This window comes from Gavialis gangeticus, unplaced genomic scaffold, assembly GCF_001723915.1.
Source record: "Gavialis gangeticus isolate Ggan-Ray unplaced genomic scaffold, GavGan_comp1, whole genome shotgun sequence".
Taxonomy (NCBI): Eukaryota; Metazoa; Chordata; order Crocodylia; family Gavialidae; genus Gavialis; species Gavialis gangeticus.
Window position 1 is genome coordinate 55,854,291 of NW_017728994.1, and position 23,233 is coordinate 55,877,523.

Sequence of the window (23,233 nt, forward strand, 5' to 3'; positions counted from 1 at the left end):
CCTTGCTCAGTGCACCAGGCCAGCCAAGTTGGAGATGGAGCCAAGGTAAACATGACAGAAGCGCTTGGGCTATTATATATTTCAGCACTTCCATGTGTTAGAGCCTCCGAGAGACATGGTAGGGGAGGGCCGGGGCTTCAATTCTGCCTTCTTTTCTATCCATTCCAATGGATAATTCTCTGTAATGTTTTGTATTATTCTAATTATTATTTACCTGACACTGGAAGTCTTTTCTGAAGTTTTTCTCTTGGAGCTTTGCTTGAGAAAGAACAAACCAAAACACAATTGTTTGATATTATTAACTCTAACTCAAGCAAGTACTCCGTGGTCCAGTAATTCATCCAATTAATGTTGGTAGAAGTATAAAGGAATTATCAGGTAGCCCAGGTAACTTGGGTACATACTCCCCTTCTCCAGCTGAAGGGGATTGTTAGCTGGCAGGTGTGCTGTGGGGTGGGAACTGCAGACCGCTCGGTTTCCCTCCGTCCCTATAGAACCAGGCCAGGACAGTCAGGGACTGAACTATATACACATTTATTGACATTAATTTATCACAAGGGAAAGGAACATAGATATAAACATATGTACAATGTATATATATATTTATAAGATCTCTAAACCAATAACATAAAACAATACCCTCTGGGTAAATGACATAAAACCTTATACCAGTGCTCCAGATACAGGTAAGTCACAGGTAAGTATCTGATCTGAAACAGATAAACCCCAAAGATAAACTCAATCCTGAGGGGAAACCCCAATGCCCTTGGTCTTTTCCCAAGCCCTGAAAAAAAGCTGGTAACTTTAGTGGGGACACTGTCAGTGGTAATTCCCCTTTCAGGAGCCCTTAACTACCCGGGGGGGACTCCCCTCCCCTGTGGGAATCCTCTTTTCCCTGCAGCTCACGGCTCCCAGGCCTGGAAGGTGGTCCTCGTCCTCTGCACCAGGCTGCTCTCTCGCCTGCAGTGGGCTTCAGGGGGGTCGCTGTCCCCTGGAACAGGGCTCTGCTATGCAGGGCTTCTGGGGCCTCTGGCTCGGCCCTGTCTGCTGGCTTAGTAACCTGATCACCGTCTGGCTTTCTGGACTCAACCTTTTGCTATGGGTCAGAGGCCTGGGCTGCCTCGTGCAGCACCAGGCTCGGTCCACTCCTGGACCCTCCGTGCAATGACTCCTGCACCGAGCTCCCAGCCTCATTTCTGGGGCTGAGGACTTGAGCCGCCCAAGTGCTCCAAAGGTCCTACTCCGTGCACCAACCTATGCACCATGTCTCTGGCCGCACGCCAGAGGTTGCAGACCTGAGCCGCCTCACACAGCTCCCAGGGTCTGGACGCCGTGTGCCAGGCTGCACACTGAGAGCCTAGCTGCTGGAGCTGCCCGCTGTTCCCCACTGAGGGAAGTCTTCAGGAACGGTTCTGGGCTCCTGCTGAGCAGCACTCCTCAGCTCTTCCAAGCCCTGCTCTTCTCTCTTCTCTGTCCCGGATGTGTTCCCCTCATGCTGGGCATGCTCCTTTTATATGCTCCAGGGCTCTGCCCCTGAAGTCTTCCAGACCTGAGTGTTGCAGTCTTCAATCAGGTCCAGGGGTGGGGGAACTCTTCTCCCCCTCCCCTCAGGAAAGGGGTGTGACTAAACTCCTCTTGCTGCCTCCTGATTGGGGGGATGAGCTCCACCAATCAAAACAGCAAGATTTCAAGCCTGGGACTCAACCCAAGCTCCAAAAGACAAGCCTGCTACAATCACATGTATACAGCCATGGTTGAGACAGAATTTGCACCTGTTAGTTTATTCATTTAAATAATTCATTTAATGGCATGGTTACCATACCTTTCTAAAGAAACCCCAATTATTTATATAATTCATACAAACCACCAGTGTTAACCTACGCAAACGTGGAGGGGGAAAATAATGTAAGAACATGTAACAGTTTCAGATCAAACAAGCTTTGTGTAGAACATTAATTAAAGGTTGTAGTCCAGCATTGCACTACAAACCTATCCATCCATTTCTCTGTTCTGCAGTGAGGCCCACAAGTTCACTAATAAAAAACACTTTTTCAGAGCTGGCTGAAGAATGCCTTTTCGTCAAAAGTAGATATTTTTATGGGACAATTTTGCTTTGATGAAAATGTACAGTTTTGAATTGAAAGATCAGAAAGTAAGGGAAAAAATACCCCAAAAGGTAGCAAGTCTTTTCAGTTTTCCAAATAATTTTTTTTACTGAAAACTGAAATTCTTTTGACCAAAAAAGTCTTCAGAGACCCCAGTACTTTGCATTTCTAGCTTCATGTTTAGCAAAAAACTCAGAACACGTTCTTGGGACCACATTGTCACAACTGAAGAAAAGAACAGAGTTCCCAATCCTGTTACTTGTTCTGTGTGGCTGACCCATAATGGATCTCCCTGTAGGTGCAGAGGCCCATTCATGACCATACCTGGTTTCACCCTCGTTATAAGCCCTTAAATCCCGTACCGTATCCTGAGCATAACATGGTGTGACAATATCTGTAACTTCACTGTTCTGGAATGGAAGATACCCAGTATGTTCATGCTCCTGAGACAGGGATGCCACCGCTGGTTAGGATATATGAATCATATGAATGATGGCTGAATCCCCGAGGACTTACTCTACAATGAGCTGGCCACTGGCAAACCTCAACTTGCATGGTCCAAACTCCATTTTGTTAATGTCTGCAAGAAAAATCTTCACGATCTGTGCAAGGATGGCCAATACTGGGAATCAATCACTTCAGACCACTGAAAGTGGAGGAGGGCCTACATCACCTCAAGATGGAGAGGGTCAATGATGAAACAGAGAAGAGGTGTCAGAGGCAGGCAAGACAAAATGGTACTCAGCATGCCAGCACAAGCTCAGCCGAGTTTGTATGTACAACTTGCCAGAGGGTCTGCTTGTCACGCATCAGACTCCTCCACCAATCAAAGAAGCTGTGTTGTTACGCAGCAACCCACCAAAGGCACAGTGTCCATGGTCTCCCAAGGCCAGTGACTGCCAATGATGAAGCGCTATAATGACTGGTATCCCAGCAGTACCTCTTGGCGTGATAAGCTGATGTGGATTAGGCCTGTGTGACTGATTCACTTCTTGAAAATGGATGGCATTTTCCCCATCCTACTAAATACAAAACTTCCTTTATTGTTAATGATGACTTAGTAATGAACAGAGAGAACACAACATAGCCAAAGAATTACATTATTTTTGTCCAGTATTTTAGAGGGTTTTTTAAAGCAGATCATTCCCTGGTGCATGCCAACCTCTGGCTGCATATATAATTTCATGAAAATCAGGCTTCATTATGCCTTAGCTCCTTCGATAGAATAAAAAAGTTGCCATCATGTTTATTATATTCAGCTTGTTGAAAGATTACGAAAAGTAAAGAAGTGACAGGAGTGGTGCCACCCAGATCACACTGTGTGGAAAACAGAGACAGGGATGTTAAAAGTAGCAACAAAAAAATCCAACTGGTGTCTGGAGCTTCAAAGGCAGACTCCCCTGAGGCATTGCACGCACTGCAATGTGACGGTTCTGCAGGACTGGGCCCTGGCATGCAATCTGGGATAAAATACTTCTAGGTTAGGGCACTGCACTGGCATTCAGCAATCCCACGGTCCCACTGCAACTTGGTGCTACTTCACTGTCAGGGCGGCTAGGATCTGGACCCAACTTCCAAGCGAAGTGGTGCTGGCTCCTACCCTGGGGGTCTTTAAGAGGAGGCTAGATGTACACCTTGCTGGGGTCGTTTGACCCCAGTACTTTTTCCTGCCAAGACAGGGGGTTGGACTCGATGATCTGCTCAGGTCCCTTCCAACCCTACTAATTATGAAACTATGAAACTTTATCCCCTTCAGCCTGGTTTTCCTCTTCCCTTTTCCACATAAAGGGATACCCCTCTTCAGGTTGAGGAGTATCTCATACTCGGTTCTTGCATGTTGCCTGGAACAGCAACCTCATACGAAACCTCTTATTTCTACCGTAATGCTACTATGAGCAATAGGCAAGGTAGCACAAAGCTAGACTCTTCAGCTAATTATCAGCCATGTCATCCCCACCGAGCCTAATGAGTCTGATTCTGATCTTACTTGCTCCAAGGCTGATCAGTTGTAAGTCTGTGAGTCAACAGAATAAATCCATCATGGCACTATTTGAGGAAAATAGCAACTGGGCTAGAAAGTGCCTGTTTACCTGATTTTGCCTCAGACTTTAAGCCACTTCTAGGATGCCAAGCCAAGAGTAATGCAGAGTTTTCTCTTGTGTATTCAGTACCGTGTTCCTTGTCTCCTCTAGGTACAGTAGCTTTGATTTTTGTGAATCTATGTCTTTTCCTCTGCTCTTATTAGTTCCTGTCTTTGTGGAACAGCAAATTTTGTATAGCTTTTAAAGCAATTGCATGCTGGATGGCACTTGCAACAAAGAGTTGCCCACATTCACGGTTAGGGGCAGATTCTCCGCCTCCCTCTACTCCTTTTGCACAGATTGAGGTCAATAACTGTCCGCAAGTCCTCTCTAGAGATCTTCTGCAGTAGGCCTGTACCGATTGGCCAAGTTTGCTCCTACAACACCCTCCCCACATCCTCCTAGGCAGCAGACAAAGATAGTGAAAGAGTGTGACAGTAGTGCAATGGGTGCCAGCATCTCCCCATGACTCTGTGAATGCCATTGCCAGTAGGTTTGTGTCTGAGTAGCTCTCAGGCTGCCCTAACTTGCTGTGGGAGACTGGCAAAAAAACTTGGTGGCCCTAAATGGCTACCTGCTGCTTACCCTCTGTGAGGATGGTCACAGGAGAGAAGCACATGCATATAGCCAATAATGACTTATTTGAATGATGAGGCCTTACAGCAGGTTTTAAGTCAGAGGAAATGATCTCCTCTTGTCTTGAAAGGAATCATTAGCGCAGGTTTTGTGTAGCAAGGCTTTGGCAACCAGAAGTTACACCTGCAACAGCTCTCCTTTTATTGTATAAGACTGCAACAGTTTTAGTCCAGCTGAGCAGAATTTGGCCCTTGCTACTTTTATCTTAACTTAAAGTTGGAGCAATACCAATCTAAAGCTGATTTTCAGGTGGGCCATCACATTTTTCCCTAAAACATTGTTACTTTGTCTATTTTTAATAGCTCCTAAATGTGCTGCAGTAGCTTTTGATGACTGTTTCTTAGCTTTAAGCAGGAGGTGGGGGGAACCAACATCCTTCAATAGCAGTTTTATCATCCTAATGCTTTTAGCAGGAAGCTGTAAGAGGATGAAATGGGATTGGAGAGTTATACGAGTAACAAGAATATCCAGAGTTGTTATGGCAAGGATTTAAAAGCACCCCAGAGTTTTGGAAAGGATGTAAGCCTCTCACGCTTGGGGCATCAGCCAATCTGATGGGAGTGAGGAAGGAACGTTAGCAGGTTTTTCTAGCAGGTTTTTCCATCTCTAATAATAGCCGAGTGTTTTGCACCTTCTGAAGGATTTTCTATAAACTCCTGTCTGAGCCCGATGTGAACCACTGGTCTGATCTAGTATGGAAGTTCCTCTGTTCTTAATTACTTGGGCTTGGTTTTCTCTCGCTTGCACTAGGTTTAGGCTGGAATAAAACCTTTGAGGAATTACTCCTAAATTATCCTGCCGGGGCCAGAGTAGAGTCCAACAAAACTTTCATTTCCACTGCCCAATGGCATTCAGCTGTTGTACTGTGCTCTTGACCTGAGCACAGGAACCCAAAACATCAGTGGGAATTTGCCACGAGGGTCAATTATTAAACAGAATATAACTACAGCACTTTCAGTTTTGCTGCTAGTGATGTCTAGGCATCATGCTGACCCTCAGTTCCAGGATGAAGGTCACGAAAAAAAACCCCAAACCCCCAGGACTTGATATTAAAAGTGGGTTGTCAGTACTCCCCTTCAGTTGTGGTGCTTCCGAATGGAGCCTGATGCACCTGCTTTCCTATTTTAGAGGCTAGCATTCAACCAGACTATTTTTAATGGACAAAAGAATCATACACAAGGCTTTTGCTTTATTAGGATAATTAAGAAAAGGGCCTGGTGAGAGAGGATACAGGCGCTGAGCCTGCAAACTGCTACCTTTGTGAGGAGCCACATTCATGTTCGCTGACAGTGGGACAGTGGAAAGGCTCCACGGACCGCAGCAAGCTTTAAACTTGACCCGGCGTGCACAGAGTTGCTCCTCTGGATTACTGATGAATTAGGTTGCTTGCTTTTAAAAGGTCAATTTTTCCAGGCATTTTTAAAATTTTATTTTAGTGGCTTTATTTCCCTTTTCACCATATATTCACATTGTAGTCACTTTTTTCCCCCTTAAAATTTGGCTGCCAAAGCAAGGGGGTGCCCATTACGTGCACCTGAGGGCACAGCTGAGAAACTCACTTATAAAAGCTGTGATACTGTATTTCAGTGTCCATCTCCATCTCCCAAGATCTTCTAACTTAAATTGAATGTGGAATGGAAGAACTGTCCCACGCGGTGTAGGCTTCCTGCATTACTTTCTTCAAAAAAGCACAGCTTCTAAGAGGGCTGTCATTTAAATCTGTTTCTTTAAAAGCTGTGGGTGGTGATATTATTATTTAATAGCATTCAAATATTCAGGGGGGACAATTATTACCCAATACTTACGGTACCATGTTGCTTATTCTTTTTTCTGCATTGACAATTAGATCGGTGCGAGGGCTTTGGATAACACTTTTGACATAGTAGTGATGAGTCTCCTGCCTACACTGGCACTGGCTCTTGATCAATGCATAGCTAACTTATCCTGGGGCATGGAGAAGCATCAGCAGCCACGGAGGATGTTAAACGCTCTCTGTCACCTGGCAGCTCTTTGCTGGTGTCCAGAGCTGGTGATGTATTGTCCATTTTTTCAGTGGAAATGCCTATTTGCAAACAAATAAAAAAAATCCCAAAATTGATTTTGCAGAACGAAAAAACAGCTTTCAGCCTTGTCCTTCGTGGTGACCCAGAGTTTCTGCTGCAAGAAAAAGGACAGAGGAAGGGATTACTTCAGGGGTGGGAAATTATTTGGGCTGACGGACCACTTCATGAGTTTTGGTCACCTATCGAGGGCCACACCTGTCCCTCTCCCTCTCTCTCCCCACTTCCCCCTCCATCCCTCTCTTCTGCGAGTGTGACCAGTGTGGAAGCCTGAACCCACCCACAGCTTTAGCACACCCGAGGCCGGACCTGGCAGCTAACAGCCATGTCCACAGGTGCCCAAACGTGGCTGGCAGCTTCTCAGTCAGGGCTCCAGGCAAACGGGGAGGAGAGGGGCAGGGGGCATGCTACAGCAGTGGGCCATGACCAGTGCAGATGCCTGAAGCTGCCTGCAGCTGTAGCACATCCTGCCACCCCCCAACCCCAGATGCCCAATTCACAGTTCGGGAAGCTGCCGGCTGCATTTGGGCAGCTGTGCATGTGGCTGACGGCTACCAGGTCCGGACTCGAGGGGCAGGGAGGCATGCTACAGCTGCGGGCAGGTTCATGCTTCTATTTCTGTGCTGGTGGCAGCCCTGGCCCAGAAAAAAAGAGCACCCAGCCTGCTGAAAACAGCTCCTGCTGCCTGACACCACCCAGCAGCTGGAGCCACCTCCTGCCTAATCCATTCACTTGGTGGGTACCCTCCCATGAGCCAAATCCAATCAGCTGGTGGGCAGGATCCAGCCCGTGGGCTGTGTTTTGCCCACCCCTGGAGCACTCACACCAGCATATGATCAGGCTGATGGCAGGGACATGAAACCATAGCTGGTTGCAAATAAAAAGTGTAGAATCAGACATGTGGGCTGGTAGAGACCTCTAAAAGGGCCAGCCTCTGACAGTAATTTTTTGAATCTATCCTTAAAAATTTCCCGTGGCAGGAATTTTGCTGCCTTCCTAGGTACCCTGTCCCTGTGCTGAATTATCCTTATTGTCAGAATTTTCCTCCTAACATCTCACCTCTCTTGTTGCAAATTAAGACAACTTTTTTTTATCTTACCTTCAGAGGTTGCAGAGAGAACAATTAATCATCTTTGTCCTTTTTACAAGACCTCTTTACATAGTCAAAGGCTTTATCACATCCCCCTTTCTGGGGGGTTTTTTTCCGAACCTAAACATTCACAGTTCTTTTATCCCTTCCTCGTAGGTCAAGTTTGCTAAACCTCTTACCATGTTTGTTGTTCTCCTCCGAACTCTCTCTAATCTGTCTACATCATTCATGAAGTGTGGTGCCTGCAGCATAAAGTACTCCAGTTGAAGTCCTCCTATAGCTAAGTGGAATTATTACTTTCTCTATGATACTCTTCCAAATGAGATCTGCTTTATTTGCAACAGATTTATACCATTGACTCCTATTCTGATATAGCCCTCAAATTCTTTCGAAGGGTGTTAAATTGCTGTGTACCATCCAACCCTTTTTATGCAACCCAAGCTATGCACAAGAGCACATCTAAATAAAATGCATAGGAAATAGCATCACCCAAATATGATCTACATTTTTGCTGATCAAAGAGGCTGCGGGAAAAAATAATTAAAAAGTAAAAGCCTTATGCAATGAGATTTAAAAGAAAACTTTGGAGGCTGACAGGATGCATCTGGCACAACTTCAAAGTCCATCAAAGAACATATAATCAATGTTTGTCAATAGCAGTTTTCTATCCTTTAATTTATCTTTCATGGATATAAAGCATGATGTTATTAGGATCCAGTCCATACGTTAATTCTGTTTGAGATTTGATGAATCAGGTCCCTATTAAAATTCAGTGCAAATCAGCTTACTCAAGGACACGTTACATAAAGCCATCCATTATCCAATTCCTTTTATCTTGCTGTCTTTCTAACTAGTTAAAGAATCTTGAATTATCTTAAACTTCTGTATGTGACCACCAACATGCAAATACACCTGCATATTGCTGTGTGTGTGTCTAAGTATTATATACATATTTGTTGTATAATATTTAGACGTATATTGCATTTTATACATTGTATAAAATCATATTGAATGTTATGTTACTATTATGTATAATAATTTAGTATGTACATTATTTCTCAATTCTGTATGCATGTGTAAGCATCTGTACACACAAACAAACTACATTTATATATTTGGGTTGCAAAGTCAAATGCTTGTATGTTAAGCAATGCCAGAATTAAGGTTGCTTGCAAAGCTTTAATTCAGCCTTCTGTGCATATACGTTATGATAGCCTTTAATATGTGACCAGAGGATGGATGCTGACCTAATGAGCACCTATTCAATATTTTCTTTTTTCCCCTTGTTGAGCAATAATTCTGTTGCAAAGAACCGAGAAAGACAACAGATCAGAGTTTTTAACACTACAGGTTCCTATCTTGTGAGTCGTGGTTGCACAGCTAAATGCTAACATTGTGTGGCACCCTGCAACACCCTTGAAAGTATCTCAAGGCACCCTGGTTAAGAATCACTGCCATAAGCTCTTTGTGGTAGGGACTATCTTCTTAGAAGTCTTTACAATTCACAGCTTAATGGGCGCCATCATCTCAGAAGGGACTTCTAGGCATGACCATAACATAATGATTCCAGCTTTTGTTAGTCCCAAGTCAGTCAACATACACAGCTTTAATGCCCCTTAGTGCATCTATACATGCGTTAAGGCGCTTTAGCTATTCACACCTAAATTTAGGCACAAATTTAGGCACGAATAGCCTAAAATCGCATTTTTAAGGTGCATTACCTACATGTAGACCTGTGCCCTTAATGTGCCTTAAAAATAGCTAATGCACCTTAAATTGGCATGTGTAGACATGCCCTGTAAGATAGTACTGTCCCCGACTATCTTATGGCGGAGTTGCTTAGTTTACTGCACCTTAATATCAATGCACGTGTAGATAGTGATGCTTTACAGTCCACTACACAGTAAAGCACATGTGTCGATGCAGCCTGAGAGTCACTGTTTTGACATGTTTGCCAGTTGTCAAGTCAGGATCAGCTGGACAGGATTCAGAGGTAGCAATTTTTCAAACAAGATAGTCTGTTGACCAAGCATTAACTATTAAGCAATATTGGAGGCATAGTTAATTATTTGCATTGGATAACTCACTTTTTAACCATTATAGATTGACTGGGGGGAGGTGAGGACATAGACAACAAATGAAAACTCATTTGAGGAAAACATTGGGAGTGTAAGGATGGTTAACAGTGTTGTGTCCTTTCAGTTTTTTCCTGTGATCATTTTGCTGGGGAATGCACCTTTCTGTGTAAGTATACTTCAGCTGTATGCCTCTATAGCCACGTTCAGTTATTTGCAGAACTGTTACCCATTGCTTACAAAGATCAGCTGCGTGTCAGGGACTAAAAATACTGGTTAGCCTAAATACAAATCCACTGGAATACTGTAGATCTAAAAATGTGAAACCCTCAAGCATTACTGAGATGGCATCTCATGTAGGCGAGTCTCCAGGGACGAGTGGACAGAGAAGAAAAATGTAATAAGAATGTAAGTTGAAAGATGGAGCAGTGTCAGAATATGTCTGGAGAGTCAGTAAAGAAGCAGGGGGGTGACATCAAGTCTAATAAACACTGTGGGTCAGATCTCCCACTGGTGAAAATCTGTTACAAAATGCAGTAAATATTTGACAATGGTTAAACAGTTTTGCCTTGTTTCCTCAGAGTCCCTTGACCACCAACCTGTCTGTATCCACCTGTTATCTTAAACTGTAGGTCTTAGAAGGCAGAAACCAGCTTTATTCTGTGTTTGCACAGCACCTGTGGGCCCACAGGCCCACATGCTGCATTATTAATAAATAAGGATGTCAACTTGGTGGTCAATGTTCTTCTGTGCATCATCCATACCACGGTTTTCACTAGGAGAGCATGTATATATTACTGTGTATTCTGCTCAGTAAAGACATGTTCAAAATCAGCTTGTTTAGTTTGCCCTCATACCCGACAATCCAGAACAACTAGATCCAATTGATCTAGTATTGACTCCTCCTTTATTTTTATTGTTATGATTATTATTCATATAAGCACAAATAGCATGAGTCCATACATAGGGGTTCTGTGCCATGTATTTAATCAGATGCTGCTTAGAAACCTGCAAGTCTCTGTTCCCTATAATACAAAAACCATACAAATTATGATATGTGGTCCTCGTAGCTGGAAACCTTCATCATTTCAGAGGGTTTTTGGAGAAGGACTCATGAAACATGCAGGGTTGCATGGGTGTTTGGTGGTGTTTGTGTATTGTTAAACAAAACATTGGACTTTGTTTAAGCTAATCCTGGTGAAGGTTAGTGTGTTTTGAAATTGCGGTGTTAGTACAGTGTCATGGGATACACATGTTCATGACTTAGCTAAACATCCCATATGGTTAGTGATACATCTTGGACTTTATGGGGAGGAGACAGCTTTAATAAGAGGATAAATGAAGAAGTTCTGTTTGACCATTTTATTTAAGGAGATAAATACAAAGGCAGCCAGTTCAGTGCTTTTGTTAAGAAAGAGTCCCGCAATGCCATCTAAGGCCACATGAAATGAAAGAGTGGATGTTTGCAACAAAAAAAAGGCAAAACCTTATTGACTTTGCCTATTCTTATGAAACCACCTCCCATGTGATGCAAAGAGCTTAGCAAGGGTTGTTTTTTATTGTTGTTTTGTTTGGTTTGGTTTTCCATATATAAGGCATTAGGGTCTGTTCTTTTTGACTTGGCTGACTTTATTCTTGGTCAGACAGCAAGAAGTGAAAATGGCAACCAGCATTACAGTGGTGACAATGGGAAGACAGGGCTCTCAATCTGGATGCTTCACAGAGTAAGCCATTCATCGGCAGGGGTTCAAAAAGAAGTCTTCCTTCTGCAGTCCAGGAGTGTTGTTGGTGCCTTAGGAAGGATGAGGTGTCTTCACAGGGACTGCTGTTATGGAAAGGATTTAAGTACTCAATTATGGGCCAATGGGATGTCTGAACGTGGCTGTTTTGCAGGCTTACACAAAAACAGCCAAATCCACCCCGGTCAGATAGTTTGTGCAATGAAGTGGTATCCAAAAAGGGATTCGGTTTTTAAGTGAGGTATCAGGCTTGTGAGGGTCTTCAGCAAAGGAGTGAATATCAACCAGAAAGCATCATAGATTAATGTGGTACGTTGGGATTAGTTGCTGATATCTTGAGAGGTAGGAGCATTTTACCAGGCAAATGATTGCATTGATTTCAATGGGGATAATTGTGGGCAAAAGGTCTGTTTATTTTTCATAAATAAGGTATTTAGCTTTGGTACCATGAATGAACCACCCGCCAGATATCTCCAGAGTTACTAAGACAAAGTTCCTCTCTGTTAACAAACCCCAAAATTTTACATCTCCAACGTCAGGAGGAAAAGGTTAATAACAATATATTCAACATGGCTAGGGAGCACCGAATCACTGGTGTATCACAACTCTTTCAGATCTATACACTCTGCCCTTAAATAAAATGAAATAATGACTTGGAAGAAAAGGGCACATCTACACATGACGCTACATCGCTGTAGCAATGCACTACACTGATGTAGCATACATGGGTGTCTACTCATGCCCAGCAGCTACTTTGCCGTAGCAGCATGCTCCCCCATTATAGTGTGCCGCTATGCCAAAGTAGCTGCTAAAAATAACCGTGCATTCGGTGCAGTATGGGCAGTTAACCATGCACTGGGCATATGGCACAGTACGGGAGGCTACTGAGCCATGCTTTAGTACAGTACTTCCAAAAGCACGGCACAGTAACAGTGTCGCCATAGTGCAATGTGTAGATGTGCCCAAAGAGTAGTTAAAAGTAACTGTTAAAAAAACACTTCTGCTCCTCCAAGCACTTTGATCATGTAGATTTTCTTATGAAAGGTTTTCGATTTTTCCTTCTGCTTTTAATAGTTTGCACAATTTCATGTTTGTTGCAATTCATTCCGAAATTCTAGATGTTGACACATTTAAATTGAGTCCTCTGGGAGAAATATATCAAGATACCCGTGGAGAGTGTTATAATTTTTTTTTCGAATGGAGTCAAGGGTGTGTTTTTGACCCGACTGGTGAATTTATGATCAGTGATTTTGCACAACACAATAGGGTTTTTATTAATTGGTGCATCATTAGGACTATCCGTCCACCAACCACAATGGATACAGCACACTTGATCCACACGTGCATTTGACAACGTGCTGGGGGATCAATACTATGGTGTGCCTATGACTGTTTTGTAGATGTGACAACACAATCAGATCTAAGCAAACTCACAACGAATAGGTTGCCTTAATTCCAGCAATTCCAGCGTGGCGAGCAGAGGTGGACTCCTAGCCCAACTTCAAATCTCTTACAAATTTTCCTAACTACTCTTAAATAGTAGATCCGTTAATTAGCATTGACAGTTTTAATCCCACTTCCCTGTAAACATCACTAAGGAAAATAGACTATGTATCTCCACCCCTGAAAAGTCATTAACGTTTCTAAAATGCAAACGCAATTCTGCTGTCACTGAAAAGCAGCACGACAGAATATTCAGCAGGCTAGTTTTTAATAAAACATGTTTTTTCTTCATAATTAATATAACAAGTTTTTCTGGCTTAGCACTTGGCATGAATCCCAGAGAAAAAAAGGGATGGATTGCTGTGACGTGACCATTACATGACAAACATGTTACGAGAGGACATTTTTGCCTTAATGATTTGTTCCAAAAAAAAAAAAAAAAAGAGGTTGCTCTGAAAATAAGTGGAGTCAAAAAATAATGGACTTGACACTCCTGCTGAACTCAGAGAAAAAGTTAAATTCAGGTTTTCTCTCTCCCTCCTTCCCTTTCCCCACCTCTTCTTTTTTAATTTTATTAGTTTCTGGTTTGAGGAGCTTTTATCCATTTACTTTATCCAATCATTAAATGGCTTCTGCTATATTTTAATAATAACCAAAGAATATTTTAGACATCAGATCTCACCGCATCGGTCAGCAACTAACACAATTCCCGATGCGTGTAGGCCAAAATTCTCCTGTGAGTTCAGTTCAATTTTACCTGAACAGAAACCAGTTACACCTGTGTAAACACAAAGATCCCACCAAAAGGCCCTGAATTACACCTCTTGGGGAAAAGAAGTCCATCCTTAATATCTAAACTCGACAAAAATAAGACCGTAAATATGCCCACTTTATTTATCTCCCGCATATTTGATAGCGGACTGTGAATTAAAATATAGAATTAAGATTAAAAACCCCACTCTTTGGTGTGTATCAGGGATCTCTCTAATGGCTGAACCACAGGGGACACGCATTTACTGTAACTACCCATGAAGTCCCCATGGTCAGTCTTGTGTGACAGCTCTTCCTGATGGCTGTTGCCCTTGTCAGCAGAGCACTCTGATGAAGTGAATTTGTGCTCCTGGTCTGAGCAAGGCACGGTGTCATTCGCATACTGGGGTGTGCTCTAGTGTGTCCTAAAACAAATCGCAATATAGAGGAATGTGAATTGTCAAACCAGCATCGATCATGGTCAATCAAGCCCAACATCTTTTCTCTATGGCACTGGCCTAAGCTTAACTGATGCTAGGGAAAAGCAAAAAAAAAGCCTTCATAGCGCCCCTAGCTAATTGTGCAATGCTTTATCGTAGAAGGAAACATTCCTTTCTGACCCCTGAAGGCAATCAGCTTATGCCCTGAAGCACCAGGGTTGATATCACTGGTAACTAAAGGGACTTTAATGACACTGCATAAGCTTGAAGTCTAACAGCATAACCTCCGTTCTTAGCACAGCCTGAAAAAGTGTTTGATGATGCACAGCACTTGTGTTAGGTGATAGGATCTGTAGCCCTGTTGAAACAGATTGTGTAGCTTCTTCCTCTTCTCCTGGCTCCTGAAATGCAGCCCAATTTCCTCGTGAGAGCACAAATCCACCTGCTCAACAACGGAGCCACTTCCAAAGCGACCACACATTTCCACACGGGTTCTCAAAGCATGACGATCAACTTGCAAACCTAAATCTCTTGCAATACAGTAGCCGGCAGCCCACAACCAGACACTCTTTTCAGTAGTGCCTCCAATAGCTCTCTTCTCAGTCCCAAGGGACTCCCATATCAGATGCTAAAGCAAGAAAAGGTTTCCACTCAGTAATTATGGAAATAAAGACATTAGGCAATTTCAGCTGTGGATGTTCTGAAACCAGGCACATGTTCCCTCATCCCCTAAGGCAAGCAAAGCGATTCCAGCATGGAAATCCCATTGCAATAGAGTTGCTTGACTTTTCTGCTCAAAGGCTTTTAATGCAATATGAATATTCTTCCCTCTTCATAAGACAGAGATGTACCTAGAACCTCGTGGCTATGGTACAGTCCTTAAAGTGAACTATTTTCAACTATAAGAATAACGTTACATATTTGTTCCCCCTGGGAACACATGTTGGCCGAACACCAGTTATGGTGTTGGCTGAGTGATAGGGTCTTACTGCTAGAAAAGTCACCTTCTCTTAGAAATTAGGAATGTTGCCATCCTACCCAGCAGCAGCCAAGAATTTGGATGCTAGTTAGACAGTCAGTCAGTGATTCCCTTCTGGTTTGGCAGAAAGACAAACGATCCCACTGAGAGCTATCGGCATGAACAAGAGCTTCACCGTGGAAAGGCAGTTGTTTGTACTATGACAGCTCTTTCATGCCTAATGCCAATAATGGACAGAAGTTGCTCAAATATTCTTCCTTAGATTTCAGTTTACATTCTGCATCGCTTATGGTTGCAATGTACAATGACTGATCTCCACATTTGTGGTCAAGTGGGTATGTCCTACGTGGTCAAATTCCACGTCCAGCACTTAGTGACATGAGTTTTTCACAGCTTCAGTCTCTTGCTCTCTGTGGTCTATTGTGTTCTCCTTGTCAACAGCTGCTAGTGAGACCACTGTCCTTTTAGGTTTTGTATCCGGTATATATTTTGCTGTTTCTACAGCCCCTAGTAGACGTTGAAACAATAGTATGATTGGGTTTGGAGAAATGTTATGCCCCATCTCAACCATTGCACCTTCTGCCGTTCCAGATGTGTGTGGCAGGAGGTGCGCCATTTCTAACTCCAAAAAATATTCTACATTTTTCAAGCAATGTCTTTGTGGCTGGTTGGCCATTTTTATCATACATTAATTACTAAAGTTTCCCATGAGAATATGATCACCCCCACTGCATGCTGTACACACAGAACCTGAATGGTTACCCCAAAGCCGGAGATCAATAATTGCATATTAAAAAAATAAATAAGGATCCAGAATGCAGGTTACCTGAAATCTACAGAAGGATACTTGAGAAACTTCTTGGCACTGGGTATGAAAAAAAACCCTGTCATAATAGGTGCCTGACACCAATTACATTTATTGTGCAATTAACTTTATTATTCAATTTTTTTAGACATGCTACACATGCAAAGTAATTAATGCACCCCAGTCACACCGCTGTGGAGATGCATATCAAGCAGGGCATGGCTCTATCCCAGACCTAGGGCTGCCTCCAGCCTCCAGTAGGCTGCAGACCCTGGACTGTCTAGGGCTGGTCCAACAATCAACCAGGCCCCAGGCAGTGTCAGTTCTAGTTTGAGATCCCAAAGCTGTCCTGGTCCAGGTCGGACAATCAGCTGACTCTACAGTCCCAGGCCCAGTTCAATACTGGACTGGTCTGACAATCAGCTGATTCTTGCACCCAGGCCTGGGTCCGATTCAAGACTCCAGGCTGTCCAGGGTCATGGTCAACAATCAGCTGGTTGTCAGCTGGCCTAGGGACAGCCCTGGGGTCAACCAGTTGCAAGTGCAGCCCTGGGATGTCTAAAATCTGTGTGTTCAGCCCAGCTTCCTGCAACCTGGCCTTTTAAAGTGCCTTGTCCTGAAGCTCCTTCAGAGACTGCAGGGTGAGGCAGGAAAGGCTGCTGGTATCATGAGGCCAGATCAGAGCCCCGGACCCAGCTGTTGTCAATCCGAATTCAGGGCAGCTCATCCCCTGTAGCTGCAGGGAAACAGATATCACCTACAATGCCCAGCTGGCCCTAATGAGTCAATCAGAGCAGCCAGTCCTCTGAGGATACACAGGCTCTACCTTCTCCAGCCTTTAAAAACTAAGCCCAGCCTGATGTACTCTGTCTGGGTAGAGACCGAAGGTCCTTGCACCTGACCTCTGTGCGCTTCGTGCTTTTTCTTATCAGCTCTGGTTTTGTTTCTTGGCTCCTGCTTCTGGTTCTGACTTCTGGCATATCCAGATTCTGGCTTCAACTCCTTGTTCTGGTGTTGACTCCTAGCAGGCGCGTCTTGACTTCAGCTTGGCTTGTGATCCCAGCTCTCATTCTGACTCCCTGGGAACCTAGCTCCTGGACTTCGCCCAACTTTCAGGTGACTGCTCCAGACTTGCCTGTGTCCTGGTCCCTAATACTTGAGCATGGGGCTTGCCAGGTTCCTGGCAGGGGGAACCCCTCAACTCTGGGGAACCTTGCAACCTGCTCCCTCAGTAGCCCATTTTCAGCATTGGGACTGGGGCTGTCCCAGGCCTGATGCTGACCTCCTTCCCACATATGCTGATGTTGCCAGCCAGCTGCTTGTCAGCATTGGCAGATAGGTGGCCAGTGAGTGGGGGGGAGAGAGCAGTGCACTTTGGGATGCTGGAGGAAAGACCTAATACCTGATATGTGATATGCCACACATTCATATTAAAGCCTGATAGAAACAAGATCCAAAAAATATTCTACATTTTTCAAGCAATGTCTTTGTGGCTGGTTGGCCATTTTTATCAAGCATTAATTACTTTGCATGTGTAACATGTCTAAAAAAATTGTATAATGAAATTATTTGCACAATAAATGTAATTGGTGTCAGGCACCTATTATGACAGGTTTTTTTTCATACCCAGTGCCAAGAAGTTTCTCAAGTATCCTTCTGTAGATTTCAGGTAACCTGCATTCTGGATCCCTATTTATTTTTTTAATATGCAATCACTGATCTCCGGCTTTGGGATAACCATTCAGGTTCTGTGTGTACAGCATGCAGTGAGGGGTGATCATATTCTCATGGGAAACTTTAGGGATGAGAGGATGAAATGTACCATTAGGTAAAGTTTCTGAAAAACAGGCTTCTAATTCCTCCAAAAGCATAGGATTAGTCTGTACCAGATGGTTAATGCTCAATAACCTAGGTAAAAATTCACATTGCACCAGCTACCCCACACTACGTATGTGGGCACTCTTAGTTCCCATTAAAAGTAACTCCATGCATTGCAGCTTACTAACTCCGGAGTAGCACATGCACACTGACTTGCATAGACTCTTCTTTGCTAATGGAGTATGCCATGTCAAATGGAGCTGACCTTCGTAAAAGCTGTTAGCGTCTGTATATGGTGTTAGTGTTTGCTGGAAGATCATACCCTAGCTCACTGCACACTAAGTCTAGCAGTAGAAGTCTTGCCTATAGACATTTTGGACCCTTACAGATGTGCAGCTCCCTGGTCTAATCTATGGAGCTTCACAAGAAGTGCCATGAGTTAGAATAACTCCTGAGCTAACAGTTGTTCATGAGTTAGACCGACCCTCCTGGCAGTTGGGTCAGGAGGGTGTGGGATCCAGCTTTGCATTGAAGCTGATCCAGCCAAGGAGCTGCATGTCTGCAGCTTCTCTCCCCTAGCCCCGTCCCCTGCCGTCCCAGCTCCGGTGCTGTCTATGTGATGGGAGAGAAAGGAAGGGAGGGAGCTCAGGTTGGGGCTTGCCCAGCCTGTGCTGGAGAGGGGGCAGGTGGATTGGATCCCCCCTGAGGTTTGGGGGTGGGGCTCCAATCCACCCATATATTCTCATATAATGGGGGTTAATTTGCTGCCCAATCTGGGACTTGTAAAGCACTCTGCAGCCATACACTTCTGTCAAGACATGGCAGTAAAATGCTTTAAAGGGGCCAATTGTGCAACAAATGTACCTTCTGTATACACCCATAGGAGCCTAAATCCCACTGCATTTTAGTGCAACTCCTAAATGCCTAAATTGCTGATGAAAATGGTCCACAGGCTCAGAGATGCTTTTGAAAAATTTACCTCTTGCCATCAAGCAGACATTTTTCTCAAAGCAAAAATTGTGGGGCTTTTAGAAAGCATTCTGCAGCTATACTGTATGCAGAGGAACACACTAAAAGGTCAATATTTACCTTATGGCATTACAGGATACTGCAGGATATAAAGGAATTTCACAATTTATTGGAGTTACGTAAATAGTCCATACATGGCTTATGCAGTAAGATAAATAACCCAAGAAATGTCACTTTTTTTTTTTTGTTCATAGATTCTTTTAGGTAAGCTAAATAGATGGTACTTCTCAAATCTCTTATTATATCACAGGTTTTTAAGGCTAGATGCACATGATTATCTACTCTGCTTTGCTGTGTAACACAGACAATAGCACTGCACTCTTATTTCAGCTTTAAGCTTACAATATCTGTTTGCATTTCTGTTGTTAAGACATCCCATTTAGATTTATAGACTACTACTGATAACAAATACATCATATCCCTTTGTAAACTGTTTCAATGGACTAATTACCCTTACCATTTAAAATATTCTTTTAGTCTGAATTCATCTCTATTTAATTTTCCACTAGATCTAATCCACCTGCCCCCTCTCCAGCACAGGATGGGCAAACCCCAACCTGAGCTTCCTCCCTTCCTTTCTCTCCCATCACATAGACAGCACCAGAGCTGGGACGGCTGGGGACGTTTGACCCCAGTACTCTTTCCTGCCATGGCAGGGGGTCGGACTCGATGATCTGCTCAGGTCCCTTCCGACCCTACTAACTATGAAACTATGAAACTATTTATCTCTGTTCTCCAAAATTAAAGGAACTGTAGTATTGGAAATCTCTTTTCCATGTAGACAGTGGTAGACCGTGATCATGCGGTCACTTCTTACCTTTTTCTTAGGTAAATAGAAGGTAATTCTCCAGTCTCTCCTTGTATCACACATAGATTTCAGACTTCAGATCATTTTTCTGAACACTTTCCAATTTGTCAATACCCTTTGAGCTGTGTCCTGCATGCATAGTTCCAGCGGTCTTGCTAATACTGGAGCCAGAGGGAACAACACTATTTGATATTTACTGGTTCATCCAAGAGTTGCCTTTATTCTCATAGCAACTGCATCACACTGACTGATGTGCCCCCATAATTATTTGCCGCTGCACCAATTTTTGTGTCATCAGCAAATTTTATCAACAATGCTTTAGCATTTCTCCCAACTAGTTGAAAATGATAATTAATAGCATTGGGGCCAGAACAAATCCAAGCAGGGTTCCACTCAAAAAAGCCCTGTCTGGTAATAATTCTCCATTAACAATTACTGCTTGCAGCCTATCAGTTAGGCATCTAGTTTTTAATCCATTTGATATGGGTATTAGCTTTGAATACAGAGAATTCAGGGACTGAATCCAATAGCTTACAGAAGTCCGTTATGTCAACAAGGTTATCTTTGTCCACCAAAATTACGATCCATCTAAAAATAATAGCAATTTGGTTGACAAAATGCATCTTCCCTGAAACCATGGGCACGAATTACAGTTCCATTTTTTAAATTGTTTACTTGTTGCATCCCATGCTGACTTCCTCCCATTTGGACTAGGAACAAAGTCAGGCTAACCGGCCAGTAGTTTCCTGGATCATCCCATTTACCATTTTAAATATTGGCACAACATAGCCCTTTATTCAGCCTCTGGAACTTCCCCAGTGTTCAAGATATCTTTTAATATCAACAGTAATGGTTCAGAGAGCCATTCAGCCAATTCTTTTCATTCTCTTGGGTGCACATTATCTGGCCCTTTGTCTTCCAGAGGGTTTAACTTTGATCATAGGCCGCAGAATGAGGTGGGCCACCCGGGCCGTGGCCCGACCAACTTTTAGCATGTTAAGTTATATAACCCACAAATGCACAATTGTTTAAAACTGTATAGTTTTTTGGGGGTTTTTTGTTTTTGTTTTTTTTTTTAGCTGCACAGCTAGCTAAATGAACATGCTAAAAGTTGGTTGGGCCATGGCCCGGGTGGCCCACCCCGTTCCACGGCCTATGATTTTGATAACTATTTAAATGCATTGCAGATGGAATGGAAAGAAATACTCTGTCACTCTAAGACTGCGAATATGCCTTTCTGCTTTTTTTTTTCCAAAGACAGAACAGGAATATTTCTTGCACACTTGTGCCATCTCTGCATCATCTCTGCATTATGATGAATAATTTCTCCCTCAGGGTCTGGTCTCAGATCTATACCATTGCATTTGTTCTTGATATATTTAAGCTTTTGTAATTAATTTATACCATTGCATCTACTTTGGAGTTTTCAGCCTTTTTTCCCCCAGTGTAACCTGGCAATGCAGATGCTTGCAGCCAGTCCTACTTTCCAGTTTCCCAGCATTCTTAGCACCACTTCCCATGACTTCTCCAAAGAAGGACCCCTGGAGTTCACTTTCTCACCCCCTGAGAGGGACTGGTAGCAAATCAATGAGTGAATTTTCTGCACAGAAAGAATGGACAGCAAACAGCCAGGTGTTTACTGCCTGCTCCTGTGCACAACAGGAGCCCTGAGAAAGTCAATACATCCTGTTTGCAGGGCATTTTACCAGCTTTTGTTGGCCTACTCTTGATATATGTTTTTGTCTTAAAACTACCAACCTTTCTACAAGTGCTTGTTTGCTGCAGGGATGCTTCCAAAACTCATCCCAGTGGTGCCCATCTCTCATCCAAACTCTCGCCCCCAGGTCCAACTGGAACCTGGTGGGAAATGAGCCCACACTCACCAGCAGATTTAGAAAACCTCTCCAGAGCTGTGGGTTTATTATGCAATTTGGCCTCCTGGTGCATTGGTATTGCTTGCTGTCCTATGGGCCCCTCTCCAGCCACCTTTTCACAAACATGCCGGGAATTAGGGTAGTTGCTTTATCCCCCTAGCATGCATAGAAAGAATATATGATACAAACATAGTGCTCTCTCATATACACCTGTGAGGATGAGCTACTCCTGCGTAAGGGGCTTGGTACTCCCTAAAACCAGCACCCTTTGAGTCATTTTACCCTTAAATACGCAAAACACTTAAGAGACCTTTGCCTTACAGCGCCCCACACAGCCACCTTATTCCCCTCAGTCCTCCAGGCAGGAGCAAGGCTTCAATCTGTCCTAACGGCACTGAGATACTTCGGGAGATATCTCAGCTAAGCAAATAGATCGGTGAGCCCCATTGCCTAATTCCAGCCTCGGGTACCAGAACAGTGTCTTTCCTGCGCAACCATTTCTTCCCCTTTATTTTTGTGGCCGTCTCCAAACTCTTGGTTCCCCCCACCCCCAATGTCATGATGAGTCTTTTGGCCAACAGAAACCCTCCTCTGTGAATCAGCATTATTCATGCTCCCCCCCCCCACCGTGAAAACAGTTTGCTTTGAAAACGAGCCCCAGTGACAAAGGTTTGGCTCTCATTGCAAGCAGCAGACCTTCAGTTGTGATGGGGCCACGCTACCAGCTTGGCAGCCCAATTGCCAACAGGGTGAGGCTCGCTCTGAGCTCCAATGGGGCTACATTACCCAACACAAGGTTGGGAGGAGTTTGGACTCGAGGCTCGGGTCCAATGCCTCGTATGCTAAATTGATCCTGGAACAGGTCCGCTGACGTCTCCGGAAGGACTCCCGATTCTTACCCTGGTAAGAGCAGAACTGGACCATTGGCTGTCTCCTTTATAATGCCTGTTTCTCGGTTTCTTTTTCTCTTCCAATTATTTCTCAACTTTAATCCTAGTAATGAACAAGCCTTTCCCTACGCCATAATTGGCATCGCCCACTGCATAATGCTCTCAGGAGCACCGAGGAATTTCCTGTGAGCTCAGAATCGATTCCATAAATCGGACATAAAGTTTTAAATCCACCCTTTGTCTGAGAAAAGGTTGACCGGTTTGTCATGGGTACACAAAACTCAGAGTCTGGGCATGACTGCTGAATCCTGCTGTATTGCATGAGCCGAATCCTCCATTTTCCGGAGGTTAGAACGTATCCAAAAAAAGGCCTAAAATGAAAACAGAAGACGTATCCTTCAGCTGCAGCGTCTAACCTTTTTGTTCCAAATCGAATTAATTAGCTAATGTGTATCAGTCCTTTGGAGAAACTGAAGCCTGGGAAAAAATCCTAACAATTATTACTCCTATTATGAAGGCCTGTCTAAATTTTTGCATTTCAGCCATTTTTTCCCCCCCAATCCTCTCTCTAGCAAGTCAAGATAGAAGTGACTCCATACTCAGCAATATAC

General features: G+C 43.7%; 1 protein-coding gene across 1 annotated transcript in view; it reads left to right on the top strand.

Annotated features, from left to right (window-relative positions):
• Positions 1 to 10,097: 10,097 nt before the first annotated feature.
• Positions 10,098 to 23,233, top strand: part of HABP2 (hyaluronan binding protein 2) — a 40,400-nt gene continuing 27,264 nt past the window's right edge. Inside the window, exon 1 of the mRNA XM_019502835.1 lies at positions 10,098 to 10,216. Within this exon, the coding sequence (XP_019358380.1) occupies positions 10,148 to 10,216 (69 nt within the window). The 5' untranslated portion in view covers positions 10,098 to 10,147. The remainder of the gene's footprint in view (positions 10,217 to 23,233) is intronic.